At 38.5% G+C, this 14,718-nt stretch overlaps 1 protein-coding gene across 1 annotated transcript; it reads left to right on the top strand.

Moving 5' to 3' along the window:
- On the top strand, positions 1-3,672 carry LOC112088107. Its single transcript, XM_024158263.1, has 9 exons — positions 1-30; positions 262-399; positions 445-594; positions 948-1,120; positions 1,271-1,370; positions 1,879-2,387; positions 2,476-2,581; positions 2,879-3,044; positions 3,455-3,672. The coding sequence occupies exons 1-9, from the start codon at positions 1-3 to the stop codon at positions 3,670-3,672; spliced, it is 1,590 nt and encodes a 529-aa protein (XP_024014031.1).
- Positions 3,673-14,718: the final 11,046 nt, after the last annotated feature.

The following is a 14,718-nucleotide window of genomic DNA, read 5'->3' as shown; positions in this document are numbered from 1 at the left end:
ATGGATAAGTGCCAATCCGAGGACAACAAGGTACATTATTAACTTCTCTGGTAGCTTATTCAGATATTTTGTCACGATAGAGTTATTAATAGGGTAGACTTATTTATCATGCACTTGTAATTAGAAAGAGTTGGAAATACGTTTGGTAGATTTATTATGAGAGTTTGGTAGACTTGTTCATTATGGTAGTTATCTTTGGTAAACTTATTATATTATGTAAAGTTATATGTGGTTTTAATATCATTTCGTATGACATGGCAGTTTCGGGTTAGACATCTAATGGTGGTGAAGCCTGTGGAGAAAATGTATCCTGTTTTTGAAAGTGAACCCCATGGCCCAGACGTGGATAAAAAGGTGCATAAAATGATCTGCGATATTCTGGGTGAAAGCTTGGATGAGGTATTTTGAGAATCAGGGATAAATGAAGGGAAGGGTATTGTGCAGGAAAGTGGTGATGATAAAGTTCAAACGCCTAAACAGAAGAAGCGGAAGATGGAAACTGCACGTGTGGAGATGAAAAAGAAGGAGAAGCTGAAAGTGGATGAAGGAACGGATTCTGTGGAGAAAAGCAAGAAAATGAAGAAGGAAAAGGAGGTAAGGAAGGAAGAGAAAAAGGACGAAAAGAAGGAGAAAAGGAAAGAGAAAAATAAACGTAAGGAGAAGGAGTTGGATGGCAAGGAAGAGGAGGACGATGATTATGATTCTCAGTCAAGCTATTGAAGGACGTGACTGGATAAAAGAGAGAAAGGAGAAGAAGAGAGAGAAGCAAGCACAGGAGGAAAGTTCTAGGCAAAGAGAAAATGAGAGCAAGAAGGAAGAGCAGACTAGCGAGAAGGAAGAGAGAACTAGTGAGATCCTCAAGGCAATTACTCAATTTTCATCAACAGTTGCACTGATAAACACTAATGTCACACACTGTTGGAACCCATCTAGATGAAATTGAGAAGAGGATGACAACTATCGAGGAGAAAGATGAGGCTATGGAAAAGGAAGGGGTGAAGATAGACAACCTTTATGATGCGTGTAGATGGAGAATCCAGAGCATCTCCAAGATCGGGATCGGGAGTGGGAGTGTTACCAGGAGCAGGAGCGGGAGCGGGAGCTGTGGCAATTACTCAATGTTCATCGACGATTGCATTGATAAACACTAATGTCACACACTGTTGTGGAACCCATCTGGATGAAATTGAGAAGAGGATGACAACTATCGAGAAGAAAGATAAGGCTATGGAAAAGGGGTGAAGGTAGATAACCTTTATGATGCGTGTAGATGCAGAATCCAGAGCATCTCCAAGAGCGGGATCGGGAGTGGGAGTGTTACCAGGAGCAGGAGCAGGAGCGGGAGCTGTGGAAAAGGATCTGATACGCAAGTCTGTCTTCTAATTACAGTAACTTAGCAAAAGTTACTGGAGACAACACACATTTCCGAGAAATTTGTTAAAACAGAAAACATTTTCCGTGTTGGTAGATTTGTATGAAATATGTTTTTACTATGTTAGATTGGTATCCTAAAAGTTTTAGGTTTTTTACTTTTTACTTTTTTTTATCGTAGACTTTTAAACTTTGCCTTAAATACAAGAATCACGGTAAATATATTTGTCTTATCGTGGTAGATTTATTATTAGTTGGGCAGATTTATAAAAAAGTTGGTAGATTTGTATCCTAATAGTTTTGGGTTTTTTACTTTTCTTTATTGTAGACTTTTAAACTTTGCTTTAAATAGAAGAATTACGGTAGAGATATTTGTTTTACTGTGGTAGATTTATTATAAGTTGGGCAGATTTATTAAAAAGTTGGTAGATTTAATAATATTAATATTTGGTAGATTTTAAAATTAAATGGTTTGACTGATGTTTAATTGCTATGCATGCCAAACAGTCGTGGATGTTGGAGATGCAGGAAACATCAGAGCCAGGGTTTCATTTTGCAGGAGTTGTTAGAACCCCAATGTCGAAAGGAAAGACGGCCCCCAAAGTGAAAAAAGAACCAGCTGATCCTAAAGAGAAGAAACAACCAGGCATAAAATCAAAAACTGATTTAAAACAGGAAAACCTTGAAAAACAGATAATCAATCTCAGTGATGTTTCGCGTCCTCTACTGTCCAAACGTGCATTAAAGATCCCTACCCTGCAAGACAAAAATGACTCAGCAGTAGAAGCTATGACGAAAAGATTATCTAAGCTGGTAGATTGTGCAAAAATGACACCAACTGAGAAGGACAAAAGGGGACGAAGCCTTACCTTTTCCCAGGTGTCACCATACCTCGGGAACTCGGTGGTGAGATGCATCATGGTTGGTGCAGCTCCCCCTCCTGGGAGGTATGATTCTTTTGAAGTGGTGGACGCTGTAATACTAGATAATCTACTTCACTGCATAGCTTATGAAGCGTAAGTCAGTTTAAACCTTGATTGGTAGATTTGTTAGTTAATTTGGTAGACTTCTTTCTTAGTCTAGTAAATTTACTACATTTTTCAGAGAAAATCACTTAGACACTGCCTACGCAGTAGCAAAATTTTACCTGACACTTATGACCCCTAAAAAAGCATGGCAAACCAAGGAGTACAGGTGGTTGCATGACTTGGTACGTTGTGGTAGATTTGTTATAATAAGAAATAAGTTTACCACACTTGTTAACTAATAGGGAACTAATATTGAAACCTGGTTTGCTTAGTTTGGTAGACTTTGTACTTATATTGGTAGACTTGTGTTTGGTAGACTAGTTGATGGTATACTTGTGTTTGGTAGACCTGTGTTTGGTAGAATTGTTTATAGTACACTTGTGTTTGGTAAACTTGTTTCTTTATGGTAGATATTTCGATGGGTTTGGTAGTGTCATATTTGATGATGTATTCTAACCACTATTTTTGACGTAATGCAGCATATCTGCAAAGAATTTGACATGTTTTGGCAACGGTCTATGCGTCATCCATCTCCTTACAAAGGGAGAAGGGTTGCTTTCATCGACCATACATTTTGCCGATTTTGGTGTGGAGACTATTGGAACAAATTTCTACCAAACGAGAAGGGTTGGATATTCTCTGAAGGTTATTTGGGGCTTATGACCTCTACTTGCCTACACATAGCACATGGGGGAAAGATGTCAATTTCTTGTATATTGCCCACTACGTTAGTACGAACATTGGATGGCTGTGGCGGTGGATATTCCAAAGAGAAAGATCCGAGTGTTTGATTGCATTCTAGATTTGTACGAGAAAGGCCACTTGGAGGACTCTGTGAAGCTGTATGCGAGAATGATTCTGCTGTTGTTGAAACAAATTGCACCACCCGAGCTGAAGAAGGACATGAAATAGGGCCAGTTTCTTGTCTAGATGATTAAAACTGCTCCACACAAAAAACAGACAGGTGTAGTTTTGTAGATATGTAATTCGTAATTTGGTAGATTTGTTACAACGTTTAGCAGACTTGTTACTAATTTTCGGATACTTATTACCAGGTGATTGTGGCGTCTATACCATAAAGACCATTGAGTGTTTGGCTTTGTGCCATAAATGGGACCCGTTGAAAGATAGCAACATGCCTTCCAATTGTATGAAATATGCAGTTGAGATATATGATGAGGTACATGTAGCTGAAGAATCTCGGATATCTGATCCTAACCCACGTGGTGCAGTCAATGACAAGTACGGTCTACTGATAGACTCTGCTAACTAATTTATTGTTAGGATCGACTTTTTGGATCTGAGTTTTTTTATTTTGGTAGAGTTGTTTCTCAGATCGTCCCTCAGTCATAGTCTTATGGGATTTGGATGTTGCGTGTTTTTTGGATTTTACAGCAACTGGATATTAATGTAACTATACTTACACGGGACCACAGGACCAAATTTATAGTCATAATCGTAGTCCTCTGGAAGTTTGGTATTTTTGTTGTAACCAGCCAGAAATGTTATCATATTTGTCATGTAAACCATATTTATGTTAAAAATGAATGGTATATTTATTATTATAGATTGGTAGATTTATTGTCACAAATTGGTATATTTATTATTGAAGATTGGTAGATCTATCATCATAGATTGGTAGATTTATTATCTTAGATTGGTAAATTTATTTTCTTAGATTGGTAGATTTAATGTCAAAAGCTAAATATTTCTTTCTTAATCTATGTAAACATGTTTTGCATACGGATTATTAAAGTATACAAGTACGTAAAACTTGGTTTCAAACGGATTATTACAGTGTCTAATAACATAAATACACACAAGAAAAAAAACTTAGATAGCTTACATAATTAAGCTCAATAAGTTAGGCTGTTATGTCCGCCGTGGCCACAATTCCCACATCTGGGATTTTTCTAGGACGTTCGCCATGGCGGCCTCGAACGCCCCCTTCATCCGAATTTTCTTTAGCCTGTCCGGTGGGTTGCGAACATAAGGCGGGAGACAAATTTTTTTAGCTACTTCATCTGGCACTGGGAGTGATACATCTCTTGACATTACACTAACAGTGTAAGCTTATTGCAAGTAGTTGGTGTGGTAGTAGTGATGGCAAAGGGAGATTGGAGACAACTTCCTCGCATCGGCTGCAGTGATGGCATGTACACAAGAGATTTTATCCAAATCAAACTGACGACAAGTACATGTTTTCTCAATCAAATTGACAACATGCGCAGAAGTTGTGCCTAAAACCTCTGTATGATCTTGATCAATTTCTTGCACAGGTAAAAGTTTAGCATCTTTAACTCGAACCTGTCAGAAGAGTAATTAACTTAACTCTACCGAACGATATTAAAGTTCACCTGGAAACTAAAAGAAAGTCTACCACCAAACTAAAAGAAAGTGTACCACCAAATTAAATTAAAGTCTACAATCAAACTAAATGAAAGTCTACCACCAAACTAAAAGGAAGTCTACCATTAAACTAAAAGAAAGTCTACCAAAGAACTAAATAAAAGTCTACCACCAAACTAAATGAAAGTCTACCACCAAACTAATATAACTTTTACCATCAAACTAAATGAAAGTGTACCACCAAACTAACTGAAAGTCTACCACCAAACTAAAAAAAAAAGTCTACCAATTTAATAATTAAGGGGATACCTGAAGCAGTTTCTCGACGCCCATTGTCAGAGTTGTTGCCATGTTATTGGCATTGACACGTCTTTTATCAAACTATCTGGTTAGCAGACTCCTAATATCATCCACAAGACGTATGATTGGCTTTCCTCTTGTAGCAGATAACACCCTTTTTAATAACTCTGCTATGCTTCTGGTGGTGAAATTGTACTTATCACCTTGGAAATGAACACGACTCCACATACAAATATATGCCTTCACCAAATATGCATGCAGTGCAGGATTTGCCTCTTGAATCTGATAAAAAAAAGGCATTGAAATTTAGAATCCTGTAAGCGGTTGCCGCCTTCTTAACAAGCTGGAAGGTTTCAGCGTCTCTGAATTTAACATAATGTTCTTATGCAGATGATATGTACATCTGAATTAATGGCAAGTCCTTCATCATCAGGGATAACACGGTGTAGTTTTATAAAGAACCATTCCCAAGACTCATCATTTTCTGTATCAACAATGGGAAAAACTACTGGAAAAATATTAAAATTTCCATCTTGCGTTGTGGTGAGTAGTAGTGTACCTTTGTATTTCCCATGTAAAAACGTATTATCGACAACTACCACTTTCCTTATGAAGGGAAACCCCTGTATGCTTGCACCAAATGAGAGGAACATAAATTTGAATCTATCTTCCTCTTCAACTCCTAGCTTTATTAATGTTCCCAAAAACATCTTCCGGTTCCAACTGTTGAAGCATGGACCCTCCATTTGAATCCATCAACCCAACACTTCACCGTCAGCAATTTGGGATTCGAATGATCAACATTGTAGTCAAATTTATAAGCAATGGAAATAATTTTGAGTCTTAACTCGAATTCCTCTTTCGTCTAATAACGCTGGCCCAGGCTAAGTCTAAGATGAAATCTCAAGACTTTGGAAGTCAGAAATTATGGCCGAACCCCTTTTCTTTGGTGGTAACATTTAGCATGTCCTCCTCATCTGAACTTCCACCGTTCGTACGTTTTACACTTCTACCGTACTCGTTGTCGTCGGAACTTGCCCCACCCAGATCTTCACAGCCATCAAATCTGCTCAAGAAATCCTCTTCTTCTTCATCCCTTTTTCTTTCTCGATCTTCATGAACTTCTTAAGGACGATCTTCACAGCTTTTACAAACCTCAGCATCACCTCAATCTTCATGAAATTCATGAGGAGGAGCTGCATCTCGATCTTCGTCGTCATCAGCCAATGGCTTCTAGATTTTTTTGGAAATCTCTAAACATAAATGAACCATTTCGTTTTCGTTTTGGAATTGATGCAAAAATCTACTCAGCTGTCTTGAATTCCCAACAAATACAGGAGGTATATCTTGAGGTAATTTTCGCCGGACTTCAATCGACAACATATAGCTGATCTGAATCTCATAAATCTGATGATCCAAATCAAAATCTTCATATGGGATTTCAAGGAAATCAGCATAAGAGGTTTGGCGGTCTATCTCTATAAAACTACATCTCTTGGACTGATCTGTGACGAAGACCCAAAATCCACTTTCGAAAAACCAAAACAACTTGATCCATGGAGATAAAAGTGGATAAGAGCCAAAATATTGAATAAAATGAGCTTGATAGAAGATGGGGATGCAAAAAGTTTGGAGAAAATGAACATGCAAGACTTTTGACAAGTATAACAGCTCAACAGCGAACCCTAGAGGTTAAAGATGTCTCAGCTGTCTCTGGATTTTCGGTAGATTAGAGAATAAGTATCAGGCCAAAAGGTCAAATTGCAATGTGCTAAATTTAAATCTACCACTTTTGAACAAATCTACTGTCAAATGAATCGACTGTCACGTGATATATTGAATAACTATACCACAAAATAAATAATTCTATCAAACGGAAAATAATTCTCATTAATTGTCAACAAGTCTACCAACAGACTCATTTAAGTACACTTTTATATGAAAAAAGATTAATATTGGGTTCAGGAAAAAATACATGTATTCTTCCCGACGTAGGCAATTTGGAGACGGTTAGTGCGACATAGGTGATTTGATGATTGCAGCAGTGGCGAAGGAGAACCCAGTGATCAATTGGTAAGAAAACTCCTTCTTTGCTTTTCTTTCTCCTTTCCCTTCTCTAAACAACGACGAATTGGGTTGATGGAAATTTCTGGGACATGGGGAATTGGTTTTTCGCTGTGGCAAGTATGAGTGAGTGAGTGGTGGTGTCGTGTTTGACGAATAAAATTCTGTAGTTTCCTCTTTCAATGGTGGTCTCGCGGCAAAGGGCGGTGGTGACAAACCCTAATTTTATTTATCTCAGGTCAAATGTAATGGTAGATTTATTAGGCAAAGTTGCATAAATTAATTTTCATTTGGTAGACTTATTGTATCATTATCTCCGATAGTTCTGTTCATTTCCCCGTTTGGTTTGTGTTCATTTCAATTTTCTATGGACACAGACAATGCCGATATGCAATAGCGATAGTTCATCAGAAGGACCTCAAATGGACATGGGTTGGGTTTATGCAGATGGATCTTTTGGGATTCCACAAAAATGTTTCTGTGGTCGGGAGATGATTCTTGAAACATCGACTGGTGCCTAGACAGGGAAACCAGGCCGAAGGTATTACACATGCCCAGATTGGTTAAAGGATGTAAGTTGCCTGAATATTTGTCATAATTTTTGTTAGTTGTTTATGTTAGGTTTTTAATGAAATTGATTCATAAAAATTTCGGCCTGGTGTATGTAGGGAAGGCGAGAACATATCTGGCAATGGTGGGATGAGGCTGTTACAGAGAAATTCGCAATCGTGAAGACGGACTTAGAGGAGATTAACGAGAACTTGCAAAGGCTTGACAGACTCCAAGCTTTTGATCCTCGTTTGGAGACTTGTTTGGAGACATTGCAAAGGTCGTTGGAGAGCAATGGCTCACTCGGTGACATTAGAGAAATAAATGAAGAGATATGGCAGCTTCAAGGAGAAGTTGGTAGGCCCAAAGAGCAAAACGTCAACCGAGGTGAAGGGTATTTGATGCTGGCATTTCTGTTTGTGTTTGCTGCCATATCATATTTCTTTAAGTAGAAGTAATGTTCCCTATGTAATGTTCTCTATGTTTAAGTATAAGTAATGTTCCCTAAGTACTAAGAAATGTTGTTATGTCCCTTTTTTAAAAAAAAAACTGATGTCTGTGTTATGAAGTATTTTCCTTCTATGTTGTAGTACTAAGTGACAAACAGAGTTCAAATTAGATGTTTATCTCTATCCCTTCTCATGCAGTCACTATGATCTACGTACCAAATTGACTGTAAGTATCCCCATAATCTTCTAATCTTCTGTGATCGGATCACAATTTTCCGCAAACTCGTGCATATACTATAAGAACACTGGAACAAAACCAAACCAAAGTGCATATACTATAACTCGGATCATAGTTACAAAACCAAATCGCAAATAACCATGGAACAAGTCTACCAAACATATGAAACCTGTTTACCACATATACTATAACAACACTAAAAAAAAAAGTCTACCACACCTCTGATTATTTGTAGATTACAATTTACGTTTAGGGCAAAAAAATAATTTGTAGTGGAAAAGTCAAATGTCTACCGCAAGCATTGTACATAAGTCTACTGCAAGCCATGTAAATAACTCTACCATTAATAAAAGACTACCATCAAGCTAACTATAAGTCTACCAGATCAAGATTATCTGAGTAAATACCAAAGTTTTTAAGTCTACCACATTTAGCTCATTTTAAGTTTACAACACATGCAATAACTCTATCAAGTTCTTTAAAATCTACCACAACTACGAACAAATCTACCAATAGTTTCTAAGTCAACCATACCTATCAATAAATCTACCACATTTCGGAATGAAATCACTCACGTTTGACTTGAATTTAAATCTACCACATTGTTAATAAATCTACCATCCATAAATAAATCTGCCAATTCCATAACAAATCTATCACAAAAAGATAAATCTACCATCACGTTGACTTAAATTTTAGTAAACAACTCTACCACCAAATGAAATAAATCTACTAATTCGGATATTAAATCTACCTCCATTGTAAACAAATCTACCAACAAAGTCAATCATTTCCTGTAAATCAACGAATTGGTGAAAAGTCTACCAACACATAAATAAGTGTGCCAAATATGAAAAAATATCTACCGAAAATCAATAAATCTACCGTGTCATTAAGATATCTCTACCAAGAAAAGTCTACCAAGATTTTACAAATCTACCAACTTCCGAACAAATCTACCATCGTCCAAACAAATCTACCGTCTAAAATATTGTGTTGACCAATATCTGATAAGTCTACCATCAAAGAACAGTAGAATTTTGAATTTTTATGCGATGCTTTTTGCCTATGTGGCACAAAAAAAAATAATGGCATTTTTATAATTAGGTTTTTCCACCAAAGGCGAAAAATATATTTTGGATCTGATAGGATAGTTTTGTAATAACAAAAAAATATGTCAAACAAATAATAAACATAGATTTAAAAGTTAGTATAGTAATCTTCCCAAAGAGAAATTACTTGAACTAACCTTTAAGGTTACAGTATTGACAAGAGTAACCCTTCGTATTGGGGGCCTTACTATATTAACTTTAGAAGGTGTGTCAAATACGATTTTATCCCAATATTCTATGTTATAACAAGAATGCCATTTTGATTTATTTTATTTAAAAAAAAAATTTCGATTTTTATATTTTTTTTAAATTATATTTTTTTTTTGAAACTAAAATTATTTTTTTGGTCGAAAAAAGTAGATACAAAAACAAAAAAAAAAACAAATCTAATATGAAAAAAAAAACATATTCTTTCTCATATTCTCTCTCGCTTCTCTCTCGTTTCTCTCTAACCTAGATCTGGTTTTTTTTTGCCGCATTTCTTGATTCCAGCGGTTAGCGGCGGTGGATCACTCCTTTCTCACCTCCGTTGATCACAAGAATCGTCCGACAGCACTAGTACACCTCTCACATCCCTTTAGACGGTGATTTTTCTCTATCTTCAAGCATTGTGCTTCCCTCGAGACTCAAGATCCCTCCGCCTTCTACCACTGGACCGAATACCTTCCTCTGTTCTCCTTCATTATTATGAAGTCGTGGCGAGGCTCAATCGCTTGGATCTTTTGACAGTGTCCTTCACTGAGGGTTACAAATCAAGTGACGACATAGCGGTGAGACCACGACTCTTAAGTGGCATTCTCGCCGCATCGCACACAACCACAGTGGATAGACGTTGTTTCGGTGGAATAGTGGTGTCGCGGAGGTTGTCGGTGGCATAATTTTTTCTGTAAAAATCGTAACCCATAATTTTTTTTTTTTTGTTTCAGGTAAGTTTGGTAAATATATTTGGAAAATAATATTGTATTTTTTAGTTGTAAATTTCATAACGTGTGATGGTAGGTTTATTTGAAAAACGGTATGTATTTTGGTAGATTATTAGTTATTTGATGGTAGATATATTTGGAAAACGATATGTGGTTTGGTAGATTTATTAGTTATTTGATGGTAAATTTATTTTCAAAACGATGTGGTTTGGTAGATTTATTTAATCTTATGATGGTAGACTTATTTGAAAATAATGTGATTTGGTAGATTTATTAGTCATTTGATGGTAACTTATTTGAAAAACGATATGCGGTTTCGTAGTTTTATTATTTATTTGATGGTAGATTTGCCAGTCATATATATTTGAATTTTATATATGAATGACGACATTTGTTTGTTCTTCTCTGACAGGTTATGGGTTTTCCGATGGCGAACGAGTCTCTGATGGGATATCCGAAATCGATCCGATGTGTTCTACTATGAATAGTAGATTTGCGTTTGGTAGATTTGTTTTGAAATGATGGTAGATTTATTATTGAGTTGATGGTATATCTATATTTGAATTTGTACAAATGATATTTAGATCTTAGATGATGATATCTTTGTTTTCAAATTATATTTGTCGCAAAACATTTTTATTTTGCTTGAATGTTATATTAATTTAGCAAAAAAACAGAGTTGTGTACAAGGAGTTTTCCGGAAAACAGAACAGGACATAGGAGTATATCAAAATAGTGTATCTAGATAAAATTTAAAGAAGCAATTTCAGAAAAATTTGCTGAATGCTCGACAAAGGGGAGGGCGACGAAGACTTTTCCAGCGAGCCAGAAGTAATGAGGGATCTTCATCGTGGTCAGAGCTGAGAGATCGAATACGAGAGCAGATGTCCTTATCTATAGTGTCTTGAGAGAAAGAGCAGAACGGGGAGGTCGTTGGTGACATCGACCATTCCGCTCTCTCCAGACACTATAGACTGTAGCTTGAAACAATAACCGAGCAAGAATCAAGTCTTCTTTGCATCTCCGAGGTCTCGAGATGGAGCGAAGCGTTATCATCCAGTCCGGGTTTGCACAACCTTGAAGAAGACAATCAGTGAGCCAATTCCAAAGAGTGAAAGAGTAAGGACACGCGAAAAATAAATGGTCCCTGGTAGGTTCTCTACATAGAAGACAGTAATGAGTTTTTCCCCACTGTGCTAGCCGATTACCTGTGGCTAGCTTATCACAGATTGCAAGCTACGTGATAAACGCCTAGCGTGGTTCTGTCTGGGAGAACCAGATCACCTTGCTCAACCACACAGTAGGACGAGTATCTCGGAGTTGCTCCCTAGTGGCTCGAGTCGAGAAATGATCCTTAAAGTCATCAGGACCATGACTCCAAAGCACCGTATCTGCTCCAGCTGAGGCAGACGGCGCTGAGGTTGAGCGGATTCTGTTGATTAACTGCTGTAGATGCTGCCCTTGGCATCGATGAATGACCCAGTTCACGTTACTTGCTGCTGCAGATACAGTGGCCTGGCGATCAATGCCCAAAATGTGAGTGCCTGAATCACCAGAAATATCAATGATTCTCCCCATTCCCATCCAATCGTCAAACAAAAGGAGGTGGGAACCCCATTTCCAATTTGATGTCGAATAAAAGGAGCAGCTAGAGTGCGCAGCTTGAAGAATTTCCTCCACATCCAGGATCCCCGAGTTCCTACCAAGGCATCCCAAAAAGACGAGTATCTTAGGAGATAGTGTCTGGTCCAAGTCACCCATAACGAGCTTGTTTCCATAATTAACTTCTAGATTAACCTCAGAGAGAAAACTTGAGATATGTCTTTCAGTCTGCAAATACCCAAACCGCCTTCTGCCTTAGGTCTACAAACATTATCCCATGCAATGTTTGCTCTGGTAGTGATGTGAGAAGATCCTGACCATAAGAACGCCGAGCACATACGTTCAATAGTATCAAGACAACGTTGCGGAAGCCAGAACGCAGCACCCCAGAAGTTCGTCGTGCTTGTAATCAAGGATTGGATTAGCTGGAGACGGCCAGCAAATGACAGTGAATCACTAGACCAAGTGATCATGCACTTCCTTATGTTGTCAATCAGTGGCTCATAATCCAATCTCGTCATGCTCTTTGTGGTTAATGGCAACCCCAGATAACGAATTGGAAGCTGCTGCAAGGGGAACCCGAAATCTGATGCAGTAAGAGTCAGCGCAGAGGCTGTTTTGCCTGACACAAAAAGAGAAGACTTAGAGACATTTATCGCTAGCCCCGATTCTCTCTCGAAACGGTTAAGAACCTCCATCGTTCCTCTGAGAGAATCTGCAGTACCATCCATAAACACCAACATATCATCTGAAAAACTCAAATGGGTAAGTTGGAGCTCACTACAAACATATAACCAATTTTTCCTTCTCGAGCAGCTTCGTTAAGCAATAGAGAAAGAACATTGATCCCAATGACAAACAGGTATGGCGATAAGGAGCATCCTTGCCGTAGACCGCGGGAGCTTGTGAAAAATCCCTCAAGGTCTCCGTTAACTAGAACAGAGAATGCAGCCGTAGATATGCAATTTTCCAGCCATATAAGAAAGATATCCGGGATCCCCATGGCTCGAAGAACATTTATTATAAACTCCCATCGCACCGTATCAAATGGCTTAGCAATATCCAGCTTCAAAGCACATCAAGCCGAGATAGTATCCTTGTGGTAATCCTTGGTTAGCTCAGTTGCAAGTAGGACATTTTCTAGCAACATCAGGCCCCTGATAAACGCACTCTGATTCGGAACCATACCTTCATGTAATATCTGCCTTAGTCTATTGGCAATGATCTTCAAAATAACTTTGTATATCAAATTGCACCAAGCTATAGGCCTGTAGTCTATCATGGCTTGAGCATCAGTCGATTTTGAAACTAAACAGAGCATGGTTGCATTGACTCCATTCCGCATGAAGCCGTAAAGGAAATATGACTGAACTGCCACCACAAAGTCAGCAGAGAGGATCGGCCAGGCTGCTATGTAGAACTCTGCTGTGAAACCGTCAGGTCCCGACGTCTTGTTAGGATGCATCGAGTGGAGAGCAGACTTGATTTCCATCTCTAGAATCGGAAGAGTTATTAACAGAGCATGCTCTGGAGAGCATCTATACGAAATGTCGCAAAACATTGACCCAAACATTTCATCTTTTTACCACATTTTCTAGTAATTTTATTATTCAATTCAATTTATTTTCTTTACTTTCACTATGATTTATATCTTAAGTGAATGAAATTTTAACCAAAACACATGACTAAAGTCATTTGACATTGTGATGTTTGATATGTTCATAATTTGCATCATTTAAGTTGCATAAATCATTCCAAATCATGTTTTATTTCATGTATTTTAGGTCCTTAGGGTTTGTTTCAGAACTTAGGAGATGCATTAGGTCCCAATGAGTCTTTGCATGTTTTGAGTGTCTATCAGGTGATTATGGAGCTGAAAAGATGAATCCAGGAGGTGGAATGGTGAGCAGAGCTTGAAAAAGTGGAAAACTTGAGTCTATGGAGGTTATCGGCCATTCTCGCTGGCCAGGAAGGTTTTACCGGCCATTTTCATGTACCGCGGGAAGCTTTACCGGCCATTTTCACGTACCGCGAATTAAGTATATCGGCCAAAATCTCCGGGTGCGAACGAGTCTCAGAAATCACCTGTCCGGGGAGCCTTCCGGTCCGATTCAGATGGCGGATCCTTCATAGAAGTTGGAGAGCATTGAAGCACGGTCTCATAGCAATTGGAATCGTAGAATTCGGACGCGTGAGCAGAGAGATAAGCTCGTCGGAAGAAACCCCTGTCTCGCAGGTATTCCGGACCGAGCAGATCAGTTCTGAAGGATGCGAAGGACGGTGCACTTCCAGGCCGATTCAGCTTCCGGGTCCTTCATGAGAATCAGAGACATTTGAGTCTTCTTTCCAGAACGTCCAAGAGCATTCAATTCGGATCTATGAGCAGGAAGATACGGCCTCCGGAATGGACACATGTCTAGACGCCTCTCTCTGGTCGTATACATGCACTGCAAAGATGTGCCCTCCAGGAAGCCTTCCACCTCCCAAGCACTGAAACTTCCTTCACAAAAGTTGGAGATGAATGAGTCCTCTGTCTTCTGCAACCGAAATCATTCAATTCGGACAAGTATCACAGGAGTTACACTCTCCGGAATGCGAAGTGATCTAAGCTGCTCTGGATGCTGCGAGATGGTCTTGCGACTTGGTTAACCCGCAGGCCTGAAGATGAACGCCTGAATGCTGATGCTGCGAGTTTAAATGTGCGGGTAAACTATCACTGGAAGAGGTCTGGAG

This window comes from Eutrema salsugineum, unplaced genomic scaffold (assembly GCF_000478725.1).
Source record: "Eutrema salsugineum unplaced genomic scaffold, Eutsalg1_0 scaffold_8, whole genome shotgun sequence".
NCBI lineage: Eukaryota > Viridiplantae > Streptophyta > Magnoliopsida > Brassicales > Brassicaceae > Eutrema > Eutrema salsugineum.
This window is presented reverse-complemented; position numbering and strand designations above follow the sequence as displayed.

Bases quoted from the DNA above. Each gene is read 5' to 3' on its own strand.
- LOC112088107 (XM_024158263.1), top strand. From the start codon at position 1: ATGGATAAGTGCCAATCCGAGGACAACAAG. The intron at 31-261 runs GTACATTATTAA...ATGACATGGCAG, and splicing joins GCCAATCCGAGGACAACAAG to TTTCGGGTTAGACATCTAAT. The intron at 2,582-2,878 runs GTACGTTGTGGT...GACGTAATGCAG, and splicing joins ACAGGTGGTTGCATGACTTG to CATATCTGCAAAGAATTTGA.